General features: G+C 39.4%; 1 protein-coding gene across 1 annotated transcript in view; it reads left to right on the top strand.

The window, feature by feature from the left end:
• The window catches only part of LOC126262876 (collagen alpha-2(IV) chain), a 294,377-nt gene that overhangs the window by 227,908 nt on the left and 42,836 nt on the right, over nucleotides 1-23,633 (top strand). Inside the window, exons 21-23 of the mRNA XM_049959745.1 lie at nucleotides 1,287-1,553; nucleotides 3,161-3,332; nucleotides 5,398-5,643. Coding sequence (XP_049815702.1) covers nucleotides 1,287-1,553; nucleotides 3,161-3,332; nucleotides 5,398-5,643 — 685 coding nt within the window. The remainder of the gene's footprint in view (nucleotides 1-1,286; nucleotides 1,554-3,160; nucleotides 3,333-5,397; nucleotides 5,644-23,633) is intronic.

The raw sequence follows: 23,633 nt of genomic DNA, 5'->3' as shown, positions 1-23,633 counted from the left end.
ACTTTCCCGTTAGTGTGGAAAGTTGCTTCATCACTAAACACAATCTTTGAAACGAAAGACTCATCTATTTCCATTTGAGCAAGGATAAAATCACAGAAATCGATTCTTTTAATCTTATCAGCTGCAGACAGTGCTTGAACCAATTTCAGATGGTAAGGTTTCATAACTAACCTTTTTCCTAGGACTCTCCATACAGTTGATTGTGGAATTTGCAGCTCTCTGCTAGCTCTGTGAGTCAATTTTCCTGGGCTGCGAACAAATGCTTGCTGGATGCGTGCTACATTTTCATCACTCGTTCTCGGCCGTCCAGAACTTTTTCCTTTGCACAAACACCCATTCTCTGTAAACTGTTTATACCAACGTTTAATACACCACCTATCAGGAGGTTTAACACCATACTTCGTTCGAAATGCACGCTGAACAACTGTCGTCGATTCACTTCTGCCGTACTCAATAACACAAAAAGCTTTCTGTTGAGCGGTCGCCATCTTAGCATCAACTGACGCTGACGCCTAGTCAACAGCGCCTCAAGCGAACAAATGTACAACTAAATGAAACTTTATAGCTCCCTTAATTCGCCGACAGATAGTGCTTAGCTCTGCCTTTTGTTGTTGCAGAGTTTTAAATTCCTAAAGTTGTGGTATTCTTTTTGAATCACCCTGTATTGCTTTTATTTGTGTATTATTGTTTGAAAATGAAGCACACCACAAATTCTGTGAGTGCAGCAATAGTATAATACAAAATTTTGAAATTTTTACTTACCAACAATGCGTATGAACTATCTCCTTGCTCTGACTTCCAGTAATCCAGACTTTTTAAAATGAGCAAAATTTTGACTTTCTTTATAGAACATACATACTCAAAACTGTCGTTTAATGAGCTCCAAATAATTTTTGACAAACTTTTACAACAATGGTTTAACACATACTCGACAACCAATTTAGATTAAAAACTGCCATTCACTGGTGGCCATGGCCACTGTAAGATAAACAGAAATGTAACAATGGACTATTATTAAAACATTTACATGAAGAAACTTATAATTAACAGTTATGAGTTCATGGAAGTTTAGATACAATGATAAGCAAATTGGTGGAATATATGTAACATAAACAGAATTTGTCTACATATAGTTTCCTATACAATTCTTTTAAAATGGAAAAAATAAACAAATAGTTTCAAATAATATTTACAGAATTAATGTTTTCATTGTGCCATGCAAAAATATGCGTCTGAATTGTGATAGATTACTTGTGTAGAGTTAAGTACTTCCTTTCAATTTGCAGGGTAGGAAAGGTGAACCAGGCCAGACATCAGAAAAAGGACAGAAAGGAGAACCAGGTATTCCAGGTCTACGTGGAGAGCCTGGACTTCGTGGCCTGGATGGTATTCCAGGAGCAAAGGGAGAACCTGGTTTGCCTGGAATTGGTCGTCCTGGAGCACCTGGAGAAAAAGGTGAACGAGGACCCACTGGAGTTGCAGGACTGCCTGGCACAGATGGTGAAAAGGGAGCTACTGGTCCTCCAGGATTCCCTGGAATGAAAGGAGACACAGTAAGATTTTCATTTCTACTGTAATCTAGCTATAATCATTTTGTGAAATTATTGCAGTAAAATACACTCTTCATATTTTTAAAATACTGATGGAAAAACCACTAATAAAAGGAAATTGATAAAATCATGAAAGGATTATCAGTTAATTAATTATTTAACAATCCTCAGTACTAAAAATATATTGTTGCATAGAATCTGAAATAAAGAACTAGTTATGAGAGCAGGTTAATCAACAGAAACTAACACTTCACACTGAAGGCATGTTTGTTGAGTGTATACAGAGTATACACGGAGTTGAACTGCCTGACTCAGCAGAGCATGCTACTATTTATATATGTTTTATCAAATTATAATATTTCATAAATAAGTTACCCCAATCTATGTCTGATGGTGAATTGTTTACAATTTATAACATGCCAAAACAGTTCAATTTACTTAGGGAATTGTTACTAATTTCACCCTCCACATGTGGTTTTATATTCGTGCCTTTACATATTATTGTGTTAGTTTTGGGGGCTGAGACTCTTTCTATGATTTCATTTAATTTATTGAAGAGAGTGTCCACATTACCACTAAGGGAGTGGTACATTCAATGGATAATTTAATTAACATTTTATGGATTTGTATGCTCATTAGTTTAATAGCTATTCAAAATGTTTACCTGCACTAATTGTGATCAGATATACACTAACTTTAAAATGTGGGCTACTTCTGATATAAATGTATGAACACACACCAAAAAGGTATTTCTACAGTAGTATCTTGCTTCATATGATGATAACATTATATGCTGTATCTCATTGTCTCTACACCAGCGCTCTGTAATGCTTACGATTGTACTGTAATTAAACTTCAAACTGCTTTATTTTATTTTTAAAAGACTATATGTTTTGATGAATACTAGAAAATTCGGAGCAAGTTTTTGTGGTATTGGTCCATATTATTTGGTTTTCCTCTCTGACAGCTGATGACTGTGCACTCTGGTACAATACTGTCTATCTTCCTTGAACATGTTGAAGATATCTTTAAATGTGTTGAGACACTTTTGAGGAAGGGGAGCCTGTTGTCGTTGTTTATCCTAAAAGGCCTACTCATATTCATCAATAGATTACTCCAAAAGTAAATTGATGGTCAAAATACACTAGCTGATCAGTCTACAAGTCTGCCTCTTGGAACCATGACAATTTCTTCTGTAAATGTCACTACCATTTGGGATCTACAATATGTTTTGAATACTTAAGAAATAATATGTAGCTCATTTTTGCAGTGATTTTTGTGGGTTTCCTCCATTTCTTCTTAATCATTTGACAGTTTTTCTCGGTATTCTAAATACTGATTTTCTGCATCTGCTTTTACAGATCAGTTGAAATACCAACCAGTCTTCTGATGTAGTGTCAACAAGTTTGAATTGTATATTTGGCTGTATCATTCATTGTTTTGTTCTACTCCTGTAGTATATATTGTGAGATCCTCTGACCTAAGGTTTGCAGTATCTCACCTCATCTTCCTGTTGCTGTTGGTCCTCCCATAGCAGTTTTGGTGAATACAGTATTCGTCACTATGCAGTTTAAAAAATTATGATTTATAATTTTCAATTCGTATTTCAGGGTCCATCAGGTATCTTTGGAACACCTGGTTTACCAGGAATTGATGGAATGCCAGGAGCTAAGGGTGAAAGAGGTTACCCTGGTCCTGTAGGCAGGCCAGGTGCTAAAGGTGACATGGGTTTCAAAGGTCAAGACGGAATGGACGGTCCAAAGGGAGAGCCTGGCCTAAGAGGTAAAATTTATTAGATTTCTAAAAATACCATTGTGTAGATTAGTTTATATGAAGTAGATTAATATGTTGACAGAGTAGGGAATTCTAAAACTTGTAAATCTATTTGAATTACTGACACCCTTTCTCCTACTAATTAAGAAATAATTAATTACCTGTAATTCTTAAAATACTCTTTTGCACTCTTACTTTTATTCAGCCTTTCAATATAGAAATAGGTTAATCAAACTTTAATTCATTTCTATATCTGTGTGAAAATAAAACTGATTGCTCATCTTAGTATTTTATCAGAAATTAACATTAAAGAGATTATATTTAAGGATACAGAAAATTCATCATGCTCTGATACATTCATGTTTCTTTGTTAATAGTCTGAGAAACATAGCAAGAAATTCATATCATTGTTGTTAGCACTTAATTAATAAACTGATAGAACAAAACTGCAGCACCAAGAAGGAGTTATACAGCATAAACAAAAATGGGTAGGTGTGTTTCTGCATCTGAAAGATGACATCTATTCAAATTTCATGCTAGTCGCATAGGAGAGGTAGTAGTGGTGCCCTTATGAGGATGCAAATCAGCTTTGCTTTAAATACACACTGTAATGGTTGTGAGCATTAATTACCTTTGTGATTTGACAGCATGAGTTGATGTTAATCAAGAACTTCTTAATTGTGAAACAGATTCCATTATCAGCATCTCACTGAGTTTGAATGAGGTCTGTAATAGAGTTATAAGAAGCAGGATGTTCCTTCCACGATACTGCTGAATGGTTTCGCAGGAATTTAGCCACTGTACATGATTACTGACAGTGGTGGTCACAAGAATGTACGGTTACAAGGAGACCGGGCCCGGGCGGTCACATGGCACTATCGAGTGGGAAGATGATCGTGTTCATTCTATGACTCTGGTGCATCATTTTGCGTCTGCAGCAGCAATCTGAGCAGCAGTTGGCACCACATTGACACAACAAACTGTTACAGCAAATGGACACCTCTGGGCCCCAATGATGGCTGTGTGTTGATTAGGAAGCCAGTTGAGGGTCTGCAACCAACTTGTCGGAATGCTAGACACACTGAATCTAAAATGGTTCAAATGGCTCTGAGCACTATGGGACTTAACATCGATGGTCATCAGTCCCCTAGAACTTAGAACTACTTAAACCTAACTAACCTAAGGACATCACACAACACCCAGTCATCACGAGGCAGAGAAAATCCCTGACCCCGCCGGGAATCGAACCCGGGAACCCGGGCGCGGGAAGCGAGAATGCTACCACACGACCATGAGCTGCGGACACTGAATCTACATCTGGTGTTATGGTCTGGGGCACAATGTTGCATGACAGTAGGAGCACTCTCTTGGGTATCCTGCACACCCTGACAGTTTATACATCAGTCTGGTGATTTGATCTTTTCTGCAGCCATTCATGAAGAGCATTCCAGGGGGTGTTTACCAATAGAATAACGCTCACCCACATAACACTGTTGTGACCCAACATGCTCTATAGAATGTTGACATGTTGCCTTGGCCTACACAATCACCAGATCTGTCCGCAATTGAGCATGTGTGAGACATCTTCAGATGACAACTGCAGTGCCATGCACAAACAGCTTTAGCGATCTCTGTATTGACAGACTAAGTGCAACAGGATGGAACTCCTTTCCACAAACTGACATACAGCATGTGTACAACACAATGCATTCACTTTTTTGTGCTTGCATCCAGAATTTGGTGGTTACACCGGCTGTTAATGTACCAGCATTTCACATTTGAAATGGCATAACTCACACCTACATTACCTATGGTCTAGCAGTGTTTTTGGAAATCTGTGGTAAGGTCTTATGGGACCAATCTAGCAGTGTTAATCACTTAAATATGTTACCTAGACAAATGTACTCCTGTAATTTCATTACTCTACATTAATTATTTTTGGGTGCTGCAATTTTTTTTCATCAGCATGTGTGAGTATATAATTAGATGTGAGAGAATACTGAAGCATTTTAGCTGAATCAGCAACTTTCATTTTATTGAGACTGAACACATGTATTTGAATACTGTACAACAGGTCTGCCAGGAATCCAAGGACTATCAGGAGTACAAGGAGATAAGGGAGACCGTGGTCCTCCAGGACCAGTGGTAGATGTAAAAGGAGACAAGGGAGAGCCAGGGCTACCTGGTATTCCTGGCCCAACAGGCCCTAAGGGTGAAAGAGGATATGATGGCCTACCTGGAACTTCAGGTGAAAAGGGAAATCAAGGAATACCTGGTCCAAGAGGTCCTCAAGGTGCAATGGGAGTACCTGGTCCGAAAGGTGAGCTGATTTGAGTGTTTTCTTAAAACAGTAAGCTTTGTGACATACAGATGTCAAGTCATACCTCTTTTCCAAGTATGATGCAGTATATCAAATATGAATATTTCTTCAATTTGTTTGTAAAGTTATTCATTCTACTATCAGAAATGTGCACTTCTAGCTGTTTCTTAAATCAGACATTACATTTGACCTCTTCCATTACATCAACTGATAATATACCATCTGCCATCTGCACCTCCGTTTCCAAATCTTGTATTCTTCTACTGTTTTTCAGTGCTATTTGTTTACAAAGATTCATTTGTTTATTTTATTTAGCTGTTTGTTGCTTCCAAGTGCAAAAGGCCATCATTTCACTGACAATTTCTGGAATAGAAGAAATGGAGAGAAAGTAGAACATCTGGAAACTGATGTAATAACTGAAACTTCCTGGTAGATGAAAACTGTGTGCTGGACAAAGACTCGAACTAGGGACCTTTGCCTTTCATGGACTAGTGCCCTACCATCTGAGCTACCCAAGCACAACTCATGACCCATCCTCACAGCTTCCAGGAGTGCTAGTTCTGCAGGGTTCTGCAGGAGAGCTGTGAAGTTTGGAAGCTAAGAGATGAGGTATTAGCGGAATTGAAGCTGTGAGGACAGGTCATGAGTCAGGCTTGGGTAGATCAGACGGTAGAGCACTTGCCCACGGGAGGCAAAAATCCTGAGTTCGAATCTCAGTCTGCCACACAGTTTTAATCTGCCAGGTAGTTTCATATCAGTGCACACACTACTGCAGAGTGAAAATTTCATTCTGATGTAAAAACTGTTTAGAAAAGTTACATTTACCATCACTGTTTTAACTCCAGAGGTTATAAATATGTCTTGGAACAAAAATTAACTATGGTATGCAACAGTGCACTTCACAGTTAATTTCTGTTCCACATTATCATATTATATTTGTTTGGCTCTACAGCCTTCACTGACTGACCCATGAGTGTCACTTTTAAAAATATGAAGCCTAAACACACAGTTTCGGTACTGTAGTGTGACAGCCATGAGTGTTGGTTTAGACTGAAGAAAATAGGAAGGATAAGTGGTTGCAAATCATAATAGGTTGCATAAAGAAGAAAGAGAGGAAATTGGGGACATTGTTGCCTCATTTGCTATTAACTGCTTTCTCTCGTCTGCATTTTTTTCTAATAGTTCTTTTTTGGTTTCCTCCTCCTCTGTGCTCTACAAAATCACCTGTCTCCTCACCCATACCATTCCTCACATATCCCTCTCACCACATCAGTCCACTAATCAAAGACAGTCAAGTTTTGATGTTATCAGTATGTGAATTTGTATACTTAAACTTTGAAGAAGAATGTGCATTGCAGTGTAACTTGATTTATCGAGAATAGGTAAGACCATAATTTATCCAGATTATCAAAAATCTGTATAATCCACAAATTCATAAAAAATATGAATGACATAGTTTAAATGCCAAAAATACTTATACATTATATCTATTTTCATGTAACACACACAAACTGTACATTTTTGTATATATTTTGACCAGATATTAAAGGGGAAAAACACAGTAAGTTTTAAACACATAAATGCAAGGGCCATTTTTTTCAACCTCCAATAGGGTATAAATAAAAGACAAGTTCATCAAAAACAATTATTTTATTACCAGAAGTTTTGTACACTTATGGCTACTTTTCAACATAATCACCGAAAAGATTGAGACATTTATCGTACCTGTGGACAAGCTTTGCAATACCCTCTTCAAAAATTGTTGCCGCCAATGATTTCAAATGAGCTTTGATGTTGTTTTGAAGATCTTCATTGGTTTGAAAGTGCTGCCCGCCTAGCCATGTCTTCAGTTCAGGGAAAAGGTGAGAGTCGCTGCGTGCCAAGTCAGGACTGTAAGGCAGATGATCAAAAATGTTCCATTGAAATTGTTCAAGGAGCCGTTGGGTTGTGCCAGCGGTGTGTGGACGAGCATTGTCATGGATCAACATGATTCCTGAAGTCAGCATTCCTCTTCGTTTGTTTTGAATGGCTCTCTGCAAACGTCATGAAGTTTCACAATAAGCAGCTGCATTGATAGTGGTTCCGGGCTGCATAAACTCTACAAGCAACACACCTTTTTGGTCCCAAAACATTGTATCCATAATCTTTCTGTTGTTGGATGTTTGTTTGAATTTTTTTGGGTTGTTTGGTGAATTTGGATGCACCCATTGTTGTGATTGTCGATTTGTTTCCAGTGTGTCGTATTGGATCCATGTTTCATCTCCGATAACAATTGATTTCAAAAAGTTCTCTCTTTTATTGTGATAACAGTCAAGGAAATTCAAAACTGACACCATTCAGTGACTTTTGTGGGTGTCCATCACCATCTTTGGAACCCAACGAGCACAAAGTTTTTTGCAGCCTAAATGTTCAGTAATGATAGAGTGTCCAACAGATCTTGAAACTTCCAGAATTTCCATAGACAAAGCATTTATGGTGAACCTATGATTTTTCTCGTTCAACAAGATCGGCTGTAACAACATACTTGCATCCTCGATCCCCTTCATCATGCATGTCATTTCAGCCATCTTTAAACTTTTGGCACCATTCACACACAACACCGTCAGTCATGAAGCTATCACTGTACATTCGGGTCATTCTCCGATGAATTTCTGCTGCACTATTCCCTTCTGCTTGTAGAAACCAAATTACACTTCACAATTCCCACATGGCAGCAGCAACAATGACAGCAGCCATGTTTTCGTGGCTGTAGTGCAACGCAGACTGATGCCTTGAGGTTGGCACTGGTAGAATGTGTAGTGGGAGAGTTGCACAGTAGCCTACAGTGCATGTCCATTTTCTGCCACTCGTGTAGCATCTATACTAAGCGATTGGAGGTTGAAAAAAAAACAGCCCTCATAATCAATAAATAAGTTTTATACACTGCATTACATTTCTTTTGAATCTGATTCATATGCCATTTATGCACAACAGGGTCATGTACACTTTTTACCAACATTTGTTTGGCTGAAGTTGATCTCTTCGTGGTGTAAATAATAATAATAATAATAATAATAATAACGAGACATAACGTCTGAGAAAGGAAAGAAATATCATAATAATGGTCTGCCGACAATAATTTTGTTATCAGAAATCATATTGTAGCCAGTGTCATTTCATTTCATACACATTCATTTACATCATTAGCACCTGAATCTGAGTTTCTTGTGTCCATGGGCACTACTTATTATTATCAAAATTCTGTAAATTTTGTGTTTTGAATACTTTATTTGTACTTGTTGAAAAACTCTTGCTTTTCTTAGTGATCTCTGAAACATTTTTTTATATTACTATGTTTTTGAAAATTGTGAGTAGCATATAGTACATTAAAGTAATAATGCTACTTGGGTTTTGACCAAAATAATATTTATTTTGTATATTATTCTAATTATCTCAATCAAAATACATCTGAGGAATTTGAATCACTCAGCAAATTCAATTTTTTAAATTTATTGTCTCATTAAGAAACCTTAATTAGTAAAACTGCAAATAACAGTAATATCATAAGTACAGTAGATCTTAACTGAAATTCATTTGTTATTGCAGCATGATGATTATGGAATGTGTGAGGTAGGAAATTCCTTTTTATCTAAAATTTTGTGCTAGTTTTTAATAATATAGAGTGAACTCATGCCCCTCTGATAACATTTCAGAGTTTGCTCAGGGATATTTTCTGAGTACTCTTTATCTATGGTAGCTTATTACAGAATAATTGAATTTCATTTGATTTCTTACCCTCATTTATCTGTGTATCTGTATTGCACTGAAAATAGCTGCTCAACAGTGCAAATCTCGATGGTACATGCTTATTAATCCACTCATGGTTTCTGTTATGAACAATAATGCCTACTCTTGGCTTCAGCCTTCCATTGAGTACTGTTTGGGTTTATTTTTCATCAGTGTTAATTGTACTTTTAATGATGATAAAAAGCAGTATAGATAAATTTACTTACAAATAAATTTTGTAAAAGAGTAAAATCATGATTAAATTGTCAAAAAAGATGAATCAGTCTTTCCTTCTCATCTCATGCGATAAGTCTTCCCTGACCCAAAGTTCTGGTTGACTTTGTCAAAATCTATCCCTTTTCCTAGACCTGTCCAGTCCTTTTTCTTCACCCCTCTTCCTTCCACTTCAACCCTTCTGCCTGAAGAAGGAGCCACGGCTCCAAAAGCTTGTCTAATCAGAACCTTCTTTTATGTGTGTGTTCTGCTGCCACTTGGTTAGCAGATCTTTTATCTATCCAATTAAATTATTTTGTCAAAAATTGTAACAATATTATCACTCATCATATAGCGGAGATGCTGAGTCACAGATAGGCACAACAAAAGACTCTCACAATTAAAGCTTTCGGCCATTGGCCTTCGTCAACAACAACAACAACAACACACACACACACACACAAACTCTCTCTCTCTCTCTCTCACACACACACACACACACACACACACACACACACACACACTCTGTCTCTCTCTCTCTCTCTCTCTCACGTAAATGTAACTCACACACATGACTCATAATATTGTTACATTACATCCCACATTTTCCATTGTTTGATTTGTCAAAAATTGATTGTTCTTGTTGTTATAAGTAATATATTTCCAAGTGTTGGAGCCTTCATTTGACTTCATCAGGACAGTGGGAAAATTGGAAATGAAAGGAGCAATGCAAGGATACTTCATGTCATCAAAACTATTCTCTGCAGTCCAAGAGTAAGTTTTTAGATCATTAAAGCAGAAAAAAGAGGAAGAAACGTCTTTAATGGAAATGTCTGAACCATCTTCATTTTACTGATATCATTCTACTCTTTACTGCTAGTTGCGTCAAGAGTTCAAAAAAGAATTAAAGCACTTAATAAAGAAGAAAACTTCTACAATGGAACTAAAATAATGGTCAATCAACACATCAAAAAGAAAATTGTACAAATTAAAAATGAAGTCGTAGAACCAGTTGGGGGAGGGGTGGGGGGAGGGGCACTTGAACATGGTGACTAGATGGACAGCAAAAGAAATAAATGGAGGAGTAAAAATTGAATGCAGTTCCTTTGATGAATTAAAACTGTGGTTTCAAAACTAAACTTTCCATGTCTCTAAAACAGTAAGTTTATAGTCAGTATCCATTTATCAGTTTTTGCTTAAAGCAATGAGACATGGGCAAAGATACATGTTGTAAATTACTAGGAGAGACATAAAAGCAAAGTAACAAATAAGGAAACATACTGTAATTGGAAAACATTGTGGCTGTAATGAAAATGCGGTCAGAAAGTATAGCTACGTTAATGGTGGTCAGTCAAAATGCTTTGCTGGATTTTAGGGAACAAGAGATGACAGATGATGGTCTAATGGAAGATGAACGGATGATATTAGAAGAAATTTCCATTGACATTGAAAGTTTGGGTCAATCTTGGAGCCATGACCAAACATCCTAATTAATTAAGACAACTGGTAGGAATAAGCGGGAGACCTAGATTCAAATTCCAGTCTGGCACAAATATTATGTTGTCATGATATGTTCAGTACAGTGAAGATTGAGTATTTCTGCATTTCATGTCACTGCATATAACTGCTTTTATAATAATTGATTCCATTCATTTCATTTTAGTGAATTTCTTTCAGTTGATATGTAACCCTTTCTCACATAGGTCTCCATTCTCCATCATATCGGTTACTCAAGTGGTGTCATTCTTGGTTTGAAACCTCTGGTTGTTTGCAAAAATATTAAGAAAACATGAGTGGCACTGAAAATTGTGTATTTGTTCTGGAGGAACACTCAGATACCATAATATTTATTTATTTATATATAAAAACAAAGATGATGTGACTTACCAAACGAAAGCGCTGGCACGTCGATAGACACACAAACAAACACAAACATACACACAAAATTCAAGCTTTCGCAACAAACTGTTGCCTCATCAGGAAAAAGGGAAGGAGAGGGAAAGACGAAAGGATGTGGGTTTTAAGGGAGAGGGTAAGGAGTCATTCCAATCCCAGGAGCGGAAAGACTTACCTTATGGGGAAAAAAGGACGGGTATACACTCGCACACACACACATATCCATCCACACATATACAGACACAAGCAGACATATTTGGAGACAAAGAGTTTGGGCAGAGATGTCAGTCGAGGCGGAAGTGCAGAGGCAAGTTTGTTGCTGGTCATTCCCACATCGAATGCGTTACAGTGTAGGCAGGTCAGTTGGTAGATCACGTGGGTGCTTTCACACGTGGCTCTGCCTTTGATCGTGTGCACCTTCCGGGTTACAGGACTGGAGTAGGTGGTGGTGGGAGGGTTCATGGGACAGGTTTTACACCGGGGGCAGTTACAAGGGTAGGAGCCAGAGGGTAGGGAAGGTGGTTTGGGGATTTCATGGGGATGAACTAAGAGGTTACGAAGATTAGGTGGACGGCAGAAAGACACTCTTGGTGGAGTGGGGAGGATTTCATGAAGGATGGATCTCATTTCAGGGCAGGATTTGAGGAAGTCGTATCCCTGCTGGAGAGCCACATTCAGAGTCTGATCCAGTCCCGGAAAGTATCCTGTCACAAGTGGGGCACTTTTGTGGTTCTTCTGTGGGAGGTTCTGGGTTTGAGAGGATGAGGAAGTGGCTCAGGTTATTTGCTTCTGTACCAGGTCGGGTGGGAAGTTGCGGGATGCGAAAGCTGTTGTCAGGTTGTTGGTGTAATGCTTCAGGGATTCCGGACTGGAACAGATTCGTTTGCCACGAAGACCTAGGCTGTAGGGAAGGGACCGTTTGATGTGGAATGGGTGGCAGCTGTCGTAATGGAGGTACTGTTGCTTGTTGGTGGGTTTGATGTGGACGGACGTGTGAAGCTGGCCAATGGACAGGTGGAGGTCAACATCAAGGAAAGTGGCATGGGATTTGGAGTAGGACCAGGTGAATCTGATGGAACCAAAGGAGTTGAGGTTGGAGAGGAAATTCTGGAGTTCTTCTTCACTGTGAGTCCAGATCATGAAGATGTCATCAATAAATCTGTACCAAACTTTGGGTTGGCTGGCCTGGGTAACCAAGAAGGCTTCCTCTAAGTGACCCACGAATAGGTTGGCGTACGAAGGGGCCATTCTGGTACCCATGGCTGTTCCCTTTAATTGTTGGTATGTCTGGTCTTCAAAAGTGAAGAAGTTGTGGGTCAGGATGAAGCTGGCTAAGGTAATGAGGAAAGAGGTTTTAGGTAGGGTGGCAGGTGATCGGCGTGAATGGCTTTGAGCACTATGGGACTTAACATCTATGGTCATCAGTCCCCTAGAACTTAGAACTACTTAAACCTAACTAACCTAAGGACATCACACAACACCCAGTCATCACGAGGATCGGCGTGAAAGGAAGTGCTCCATCGCAGCGAGGCCCTGGACATGCGGGATATTTGTGTATAAGGAAGTGGCATCAATGGTTACAAGGATGGTTTCTGGGGGTAACGGATTGGGTAAGGATTCCAGGCATTCGAGAAAGTGGTTGGTGTCTTTGATGAAGGATGGGAGACTGCATGTAATGGGTTGAAGGTGTTGATCTACATAGGCAGAGATACGCTCTGTGGGGGCTTGGTAACCAGCTACAATGGGGCGGCCGGGATGATTGCGTTTGTGAATTATAGGAAGAAGGTAGAAGGTAGGGGTGCGGGGTGTCGGTGGGGTCAGGAGGTTGATGGAGTCAGGTGAAAGGTTTTGTAGGGGGCCTAAGGTTCTGAGGATTCCTTGAAGCTCCGCCTGGACATCAGGAATGGGATTACCTTGGCAAACTTTGTATGTGGTGTTGTCTGAAAGCTGATGCAGTCCCTCAGCCACATACTCCCGACGATCAAGTACCACGGTCGTGGAACCCTTGTCTGCCGGAAGAATGACGATGGACCGGTCAGCCTTCAGATCACGGATAGCCTGGGCTTCAGCAGTGGTGATGTTGGGAGTAGGATAAAGGTTTTTTAAGAAGGATTGAGAGGCAAGGCTGGAAGTCAGAAATTCCTGGAAGGTTTGGAGAGGGTGATTTTGAGTAAGAGAAGGTGGGTCCCGCTGTGACGGAGGACGGAACTGTTCCAGGCAGGGTTCAATTTGGATAGTGTCTTGGGGAGTTGGATCATTAGGGGTAGGATTAGGATCATTTTTCTTCGTGGCAAAGTGATACTTCCAGCAGAGAGTACGAGTGTGGGACAGTAAATCTTTGACGAGGGCTGTTTGGTTGAATCTGGGAGTGGGGCTGAAGGTGAGGCCTTTGGATAGGACAGAGGTTTCGGATTGGGAGAGAGGTTTGGAGGAAAGGTTAACTACTGAATTAGGGTGTTGTGGTACCAGATTGTGTTGATTGGAATTTTGAGGTTTTGGAGGGAGTGGAGCTGGAAGTGGGAGATTGAGTAGATGGGAGAGACTGGGTTTGTGTGCAATGACAGGTGGTTGAGGTTTGCTGGAAAGGTTGTGAAGGATGAGTGAGTTGCCTTTCCGGAGGTGGGAAACTAGGAGATTGGATAGTTTTTTGAGGTGAAGGGTGGCATGCTGTTCTAATTTGCGGTTGGCCTGTAGGAGGATGCTCTGAATAGCCGGTGTGGATGTGGGAGAGGAAAGATTGAGGACTTTTATTAAGGATAGGAGTTGACAGGTGTGTTCATTGGCTGAGTTGATGTGTAGGTGAAGGATTAGGTGGGTGAGGGCAATGGATTGTTCAGTTTGGAACTGGTATAGGGACTGATGGAAAGAAGGGTGGCAGCCAGAGATGGGAACTTTAAGTGTGAGGCCTTTGGCATTACCCCCTGTGGCATTACCAGGATGGCCCCTTCGTATGCCAACCTATTCATGGGTCGCTTAGGGGAAGCCTTCTTGGTTACCCAGGCCAGCCAACCCAAAGTTTGGTACAGATTTATTGATGACATCTTCATGATCTGGACTCACAGTGAAGAAGAACTCCAGAATTTCCTCTCCAACCTCAACTCTTTTGGTTCCATCAGATTCACCTGGTCCTACTCCAAATCCCATGCCACTTTCCTTGATGTTGACCTCCACCTGTCCATTGGCCAGCTTCACACGTCCGTCCTCATCAAACCCACCAACAAGCAACAGTACCTCCATTACGACAGCTGCCACCCATTCCACATCAAACGGTCCCTTCCCTACAGCCTAGGTCTTCGTGGCAAACGAATCTGCTCCAGTCCGGAATCCCTGAAGCATTACACCAACAACCTGACAACAGCTTTCGCATCCCGCAACTACCCTCCCGACCTGGTACAGAAGCAAATAACCAGAGCCACTTCCTCATCCTCTCAAACCCAGAACCTCCCACAGAAGAACCCCAAAAGTGCCCCACTTGTGACAGGATACTTTCCAGGACTGGATCAGACTCTGAATGTGGCTCTCCAGCAGGGATACGACTTCCTCAAATCCTGCCCTGAAATGAGATCCATCCTTCATGAAATCCTCCCCACTCCACCAAGAGTGTCTTTCTGCCGTCCACCCAACCTTCGTAACCTCTTAGTTCATCCCTATTAAATCCCCAAACCACCTTCCCTACCCTCTGGCTCCTACCCTTGTAACTGCCCCCGGTGTAAAACCTGTCCCATGCACCCTCCCACCACCACCTACTCCAGTCCTGTAACCCGGAAGGTGTACACGATCAAAGGCAGAGCCACGTGTGAAAGCACCCACGTGATCTACCAACTGACCAGCAACAAACTGTCCATTCGCATGAATGGACACAGGCAGACAGTGTTTGTTGGTAATGAGGATCACCCTGTGGCTAAACATGCCTTGGTGCACGGCCAGCACATCTTGGCACAGTGTTACACCGTCCGGGTTATCTGGATACTTCCCACTAACACCAACCTATCCGAACTCCGGAGATGGGATCTTGCTCTTCAATATATCCTCTCTTCCCGTTATCCACCAGGCCTCAATCTCCGCTAATTTCAAGTTGCCGCCACTCATACCTCACCTGTCATTCAACAACATCTTTGCCTCTGCACTTCCGCCTCGACTGACATCTCTGCCCAAACTCTTTGTCTTCAAATATGTCTGCTTGTCTCTGTATATGTGTGGATGGATATGTGTGTGTGTCCGAGTGTATACCCGTCCTTTTTTCCTCATAAGGTAAGTCTTTCCGCTCCCAGGATTGGAATGACTCCTTACCCTCTCCCTTAAAACCCACATCCTTTCGTCTTTCCCTCTCCTTCCCTCTTTCCTGATGAGGCAACAGTTTGTTGCGAAAGCTTGAATTTTGTGTGTATGTTTGTGTTTGTTTGTGTGTCTATCGACGTGCCAGTGCTTTCGTTTGGTAAGTCACATCATCTTTGTTTTTATATATATTTTTTCCCACGTGGAATGTTTCCTTTTATTATATTCATAGTATTTATTTATTTATTTATTTTATTTATCCATCCTTTGACAATAAATATTGTATGGATGTTGTCAAGGGTACATGTAAGCCATTTCAAAGAAATGGGACACAAACAATATATACGTAAAAAAGTACAAAACAAAATAATACAATGAAGTTAATAATAATAATACAATGAAATTAATACAGCCTATATACATCCCTGCTTGTTATTTTAAAGGCATAGTCTGTTTTTCATAAGGCTCTAGTTTTGTCCTCCCTAAACGGCAAGACCTTATATACACAACACTGCTTAAGTATATATTTACATCACACAACAGTTGTCCTTTAAGTATGTAAATGCAATGAATGATTACGTAATGAATGATTAGGTATAGATAGAGAATTTTCCATTTCCCTTTATAAATATCATCAGAAAAAATTTATTGACCTACATAGTCAGATAGATTATATAATGGTAAGACAGAGATTTAGGAACCAGGTTTTAAATTTTAAGACATTTCCAGGGGCAGATGTGGATTCCGACCACAATCTATTGGTTATGAACTGCAGATTGAAACTGAAGAAACTGCAAAAAGGTGGGAATTTAAGGAGATGGGACCTGAATAAACTGAAAGAACCAGAGGTTGTAGAGAGTTTCAGGGAGAGCAAAAGGGAACAATTGACAGGAATGGGGGAAAGAAATACAGTAGAAGAAGAATGGGCAGCTCTGAGGGATGAAGTAGTGAAGGCAGCAGACGATCAAGTAGGTAAAAAGGCGAGGGCTAATAGAAATCCTTGGGTAACAGAAGAAATATTGAATTTAATTGATGAAAGGAGAAAATATAAAAATGCAGTGAATGAAGCAGGCAAAAAGGAATACAAACGTCTCAAAAATGAGATCGACAGGAAGTGCAAAATGGCTAAGCAGGGATGGCTAGAGGACAAATGTAAGGATATAGAGGCTTGTCTCACTAGGGGTAAGATAGATACTGCCTACAGGAAAATTAAAGAGACCTTTGGAGAGAAGAGAACCACTTGTATGAATATCAAGAGCTCAAATGGCAACCCAGTTCTAAGCAAAGAAGGGAAGGCAGAAAGGTGGAAGGAGTATATAGAGGGTTTATACAAGGGCGATGTACTTTAGGACAATATTATGGAAATGGAAGAGGATGTAGACGAAGACGAAATGGGAGATAAGATACTGCGTGAAGAGTTTGACAGAGCACTGAAAGACCTGAGTCGAAACAAGGCCCCGGGAGTAGACAACATTCCATTAGAACTACTGATGGCCTTGGGAGAGCCAGTCATGACAAAACTCTACCATCTGGTGAGCAAGATGTATGAGACAGGCGAAATACCCTCAGACTTCAAGAAGAATATAATAATTCCAATCCCAAAGAAAGCAGGTGTTGACAGATGTGAAAATTACCGAACTATCAGTTTAATAAGTCACAGCTGCAAAATACTAACGCGAATTCTTTACAGACGAATGGAAAAATTGGTAGAAGCGGACTTCGGGGAAGATCAGTTTGGATTCCGTAGAAATGTTGGAACACGTGAGGCAATACTAACCTTACGACTTATCTTAGAAGAAAGATTAAGAAAAGGCAAACCTACGTTTCTAGCATTTGTAGACTTAGAGAAAGCTTTTGACAATGTTAACTGGACTACTCTCTTTCAAATTCTGAAGGTGGCAGGGGTAAAATACAGGGAGCGAAAGGCTATTTACAATTTGTACAGAAACCAGATGGCAGTTATAAAGTCGAGGGGCATGAAAGGGAAGCAGTGGTTGGGAAAGGAGTGAGACAGGGTTGTAGCCTATCCCCGATGTTATTCAATCTGTATATTGAACAAGCAGTAAAGGAAACAAAAGAAAAATTCGGAGTAGGTATTAAAATTCATGGAGAAGAAGTAAAAACTTTGAGGTTTGCCGATGACATTGTAATTCTGTCAGAGACAGCAAAGGACTTGGAAGAACAGTTGAACGGAATGGACAGTGTCTTGAAAGAAGGATATAAGATGAACATCAACAAAAGCAAAACGAGAATAATGGAATGTAGTCAAATTAAATCGGGTGATGCTGAGGGAATTAGATTAGGAAATGAGACACTTAAAGCAGTAAAGGAGTTTTGCTATTTAGGGAGTAAAATAACTGATGATGGTCGAAGTAGAGAGGATATAAAATGTAGACTGGCAATGGCAAGGAAATCGTTTCTGAAGAAGAGAAATTTGTTAACATCGGGTATAGATTTAAGTGTCAGGAAGTCGTTTCTGAAAGTATTTGTATGGAGTGTAGCCATGTATGGAAGTGAAACATGGACGATAACTAGTTTGGACAAGAAGAGAATAGAAGCTTTCGAAATGTGGTGCTACAGAAGAATGCTGAAGATAAGGTGGGTAGATCACGTAACTAATGAGGAGGTATTGAATAGGATTGGGGAGAAGAGAAGTTTGTGGCACAACTTGACTAGAAGAAGGGATCGCTTGGTAGTACATGTTTTGAGGCATCAAGGGATCACAAATTTAGCATTGGAGGGCAGTGTGGAGGGTAAAAATCGTAGAGGTAGACCAAGAGATGAATACACTAAGTAGATTCAGAAGGATGTAGGCTGCAGTAGGTACTGGGAGATGAAGAAGATTGCACAGGATAGAGTAGCATGGAGAGCTGCATCAAACCAGTCTCAGGACTGAAGACCACAACAACAACAACATAGTCATTTACAGAATAAAAATATTGTTCTACTGGAATTTTTTAAAATTCTGTTTTAAATTTGTTATCATCTTCTAACTGCCTTATGTTGACTGGCAGTGTGTTGTACAGTTTTGCACTGATATGGCTCACATGCCTTTGTGTATTTGTTCTTTTTGTTCGCTGAATATGGAGTGCTGCGCTATTACGGGTATTGTAGTTATGAAAGTCGGCATTTGTCTGAAAATCTGCAATGTGGGCCCTGACATACAATACACATTTGTATATGTATAATGATGGTATAGTAAGTATTCTAAGCTTTTTGAATATGAGTTTGCAGTATGTCTGTGGATGACTGTGAGTTATTATTCGGATGGCCCTCTTCTGCAACAAAAGAATTTGTTTTAGGCACCCTGTTGTGGAACCCCAAAATATTATTCCGTATGTGGCAAGAGATTGAAAATAGCCAAAATATGCCATTCTGGCACCCTCTGAGGTACAAACATTTGCAATAATTCTGAGGGCAAAACAGGCTGAATTAAGTTTCTGTGCAATTTTTATTATGTGGTCATTAAAATTTAAGTTTTCATCCACATGAATCCCCAGCAATTTTGTGGATGTCACTCTGTCTAAGGCTTTGTCACCCCACACCAGATCGAGATTTACATTTTGACATCTTTTCCCAAACTGCATATAATTTGTTTTATTTACATTCAATGTGAACCTGTTTGCATTGAACCAAGAGTGGATGTAATTTAGTACTTTATCAGCAGTTGTTGGTAGCAATTGCTTTGGTGCACTTATTATCACACAAGTATCATCTGCAAATATTATTGCTTTGGCTGCATCATCTGAGGTGTGAAAATCATTTATATAGAAAAGAAACAATATGGGCCCTAGGGTGCTGCCTTGTGGTACTCCTATTTCTACATTTTTTGCCTCTGATACTGAATTTATTTTGTGGTTGGAGTAAGTTGATGTCAGTCCTACAACCTGTGTTCTGTATTTTAGGTATGATTCAAACCATTTTTTTTCCTATCCCATGTATACCCAACGCTTCCAATTTTTCTAAAAGAATGTCCTGGTTCACAGTGTCAAAAGCTTTAGAGAGATCTAAATTTACTCCTACTACACTATAATCTTTTTCTAGATTTTTGATTATTTGTTCAGTGTAGCACATTACTGCTGTTTCGGTATTTTTACATGCTTGGAAGCCATGCTGATTTCTGTTTAGTAAATTATGGTCATTTAGATATTTGTTGATTCAGTGCTTCATCAGTTTTTCTAATATTTTTGAAAATGCTGGGAGGAGAGATATTGGGCGATAGTTTTTTACCTTATACTTGTCACCGTTTTTAAATAATGGCTTCACTTTTGAAATTTTCAGCCTTTCTGGAAAAGCTCCTTCACTGAATGATAAATTGGCTATGTGTGCTAAGGGCTTTGCAATTTGTGGTGCTGTCCTTGTTATGATTGACTCAGGCACCTCATCTATGCCAGCCGACTTTTGAGTTTCAAGCTTTGTATCACTTTCAACACTTCACCCTCATTTGTTGGCCCTACCCTCATCCTACAAGCTGTTTTTGGATATTCAGGTTTTTCTTAGTTTGTAAATTTTAAGCTTAATGAAGTTGTTGCATTTATGAAATAATTGTTAATATAATTTGGCAAATCTTGTTTATTAATATTGACATTTTTTTTAATTTTTGAGGCTAATGTCCTGGTTTTCACAACTCTTCCCCGTTTCAGTCTTCACAATACCCCATATGACTTTTGATTTGTTTTCACACTGTATTATAAAACTGTCATTACTCATGAATTTTGCTTTAGCAATTACTTTTCTATATAACCTCTTGTAATTCCTGACATATTCTATGAATTGTGGGTCTGTGGATGTTTTCATTTTAGAAATTAGTCTATTTAGAGTTCCACAGGAAGTTTTGATGCCAGCTGTGATCCAAGAACTTGGCTTTGTATTGCCATGTGACCTGATTTTTGACAGCTTTCTTGGAAAACACATTTCAAAATATCCCATAAAAATGGAAGAAAATGTGTTATATGCATCATTTATATTTGTTAGGGATAGTACTTCTGCCCAAGCCTCATTAGTTAGCATATTTATGAATTCTACACAGTTTTCTGTAGAAAAATTTCTTTTATACATGAAGTGTGTTTTTTTCTCTTTCAGTGGCCTTGAAGGAATTTTGAGGACAAGAGCATTTTGGTCTGATAATCCCAAATCAGTATTTGTTACTTCAACTTCTGTGCATCCTACATTTGAAAATATATTATCAATAAGACTGACTGTATTATTTATTATTCTTGTGGGTGTGTGTATGTGTGGAAGCAGGTTGAAACTACATAACAGATTTAGGAACTGGTCTTTTAGCCTACTTTCACTCATAAGATTAATATTGAAGTCACCATACAAAACTACAGTGGCTCTATCAGTGAACAGAGTGTTAAGCAATATTTCTAATTGGTTAAAGAATATGTCTGCATCACCAGTAGGTGGTCTGTATATTACTATGACTGTGACTTTTCCCTGTATTTCATTCAACTGCACAGCTGCTGCTTCAAAATGATTTTCCACACTCAATGATTCAACTACACACCTTCTTTTATAGCTGATACTTGGTTTGGTAAATATACATACACCTCCATTTTTGGTATTTTTTCTACAACATTGGTTTGCCAACTTAAACGGATGAATATTAATGCTACTTAGTTCAAAACTTCTGCACCAATGCTCCACAATGCACATGCAGTCAATATTTGCACTGTTCATAGCTACCTCAAGTTCTAATGATTTATTTCTAAGACACTGAATGTTTAAGCATAGAATCTGCAGGTGATGAGGATGAGAACTGGTTACATTTGTATTTACATTTTGTGATGTCATACTCTGTTCCTTGCCCTGGCAAGGTACCAAAAATCCTCCAGAAGGACAGGTTTTCTGCATCTTGTAGGTCATTCACTGGGATATGGTGAGTTGCTTGCTGCTTAATAGAATAAGGTGACTACTCACAATAAGCAGGTGATTCAGATTTGAATCCCAGTCCGGCACAAATTTTCAGTCATCACAACATTGCCAGTTTATGAGACACTGTAGATCCCAGTAAGCGTGGTGCAGAAAAAAGGCTTTTGGCAACTGGAGGAGAAAGAGATGAGGGCAAGGGAATAGCTGGGGATGTGGATTAGTGAAGGTTTATGCCAGGAGAGTTTGGGAGGAAGAGGAGCTGGTGCTGAAGAGGAGAACCAAAATGGAATTGGTACTGAAGCAGCAGTTTTAGTTGTTGTTCTTTTGGCGTACAGCATGGTCAGCAGGGCTGTATTTGCAGTTAGACCCTGTATGACAGTAACTATCCATCAAGGTAGACAGCTTTTTAGTTGCCATACCCACATAGAATGATACTTAGTAATTACACCGCCCTAGTAATTGCTGCTTTCACCTATGACCCCACTTTTGACTAAACGGAAATGCCTTTGAATATACAACAGTAGGAGGTTAGGTACATTTATGCATCAGGTAGATACAAAAAGGTGACAAAAGTCATGGGCTAGCAACTTGCACATAGATGGATGACAGTAGTATTGTACACATAATCCATAAAAGGGCAGTGCATTGGCAAAGCTGTCATTTGTACTCAGGGGATTCATGTAAAACTGTTTCTGACATGATTATGGCCGCATGACAGGAATTAACAGACTTTCAATGCAGAATGGTAGTTAGAGCTAGATGCATGACACATTCCATTTTGGAAATTGTTAAAGAACTAAATATTCAGAGATCCACAATTTCAAGAGTGTTCTGAGAACAACAAATTTCAGGCATTACCTCTCACTATGAACAACACAGTGTCCAATGACCTCAATTAATGGCAGAGAGCAGTGGTATTTGCATAGAGTTGTCAGCTCTGCATGAAATAACTGCAGAAATCAATGTGTGACATACATGGTGAAATTTCGCAATAATGGGCTATGGCAGCGGACAACCAGTGCGAGTGTTATTGCTAACAGCATGACATCTCCTGCAGCACCTCTCCTGGGCTCGTGGCCATATCAATTGGACCCTAGATGACTGGAAAGCCACAGTCTGGTTAGATGATTTCAAATTTCATTTGGTAAGAGTTGATGGTTGGGTTCAAGTGTGGCAAAGACCCTATAAAGCCACATGCCAAAATTGTTGACAAGGCACTGTGCAAGCTGGTGGTGGGGGATGTATTTAAATGAAATTGACTGAGTCCTCTGGTCCAACTAAACCAATCATTGACTGGAAATGTTTGCCTACTTATAGACCACTTGCAGCCACTCATGGACTTCATGTTCCCAAACAATGATAGAATTTTCATCAGGCCTCAGTTGTTCATAACTGATTTTAAGAACATTCTGGACAGTTCGAGTCAATGATATCGCCACCCAGATAGCCCAAGATGAATCAAATCAATTATTTTGGGACATAATTGAGAGGTCAGTTCATGCTCAAAATCCTGCACCAGCAACACCTTCATAATTATGGACTACTGTAGAGGCAGTTGTGCCTAATATTTCAGCAGGGGACTTCCAACAACTTGTTGAGTTCATGCCACATTGAGATGCTGCATTATGCCAGACAGAAGGAGGTCCAACATGATGATTCCACAACTTTTGTCACCTTAGCATATAAAAATATAATTAATATTAATACCACAATATTATATTATTTCATAGATGAAATCATTATACTGTAATAAACCCAAATGAAATGTAGATATTTGTTATATTTTCACATCCCATGACTTCTCATGACAGGGTGCATGGAACATGACTCATTTAATGTAGTGTAAAACTCTGTAACTTGAATTCCTTTAAATCATGTAACATTCCCCTCTATTCTTCTTACTTCCAAAAGGTCTATTCTTGCTTTTGAATAGATCAGGTATAACGTTGTGACATCACCTTGCTAAT

This window comes from Schistocerca nitens, chromosome 6 (assembly GCF_023898315.1).
Source record: "Schistocerca nitens isolate TAMUIC-IGC-003100 chromosome 6, iqSchNite1.1, whole genome shotgun sequence".
NCBI classification, from domain to species: Eukaryota; Metazoa; Arthropoda; class Insecta; order Orthoptera; family Acrididae; genus Schistocerca; species Schistocerca nitens.
The sequence above is the reverse complement of the archived record's forward strand: the minus strand, read 5'-3'. Positions and strand labels throughout refer to the sequence as shown.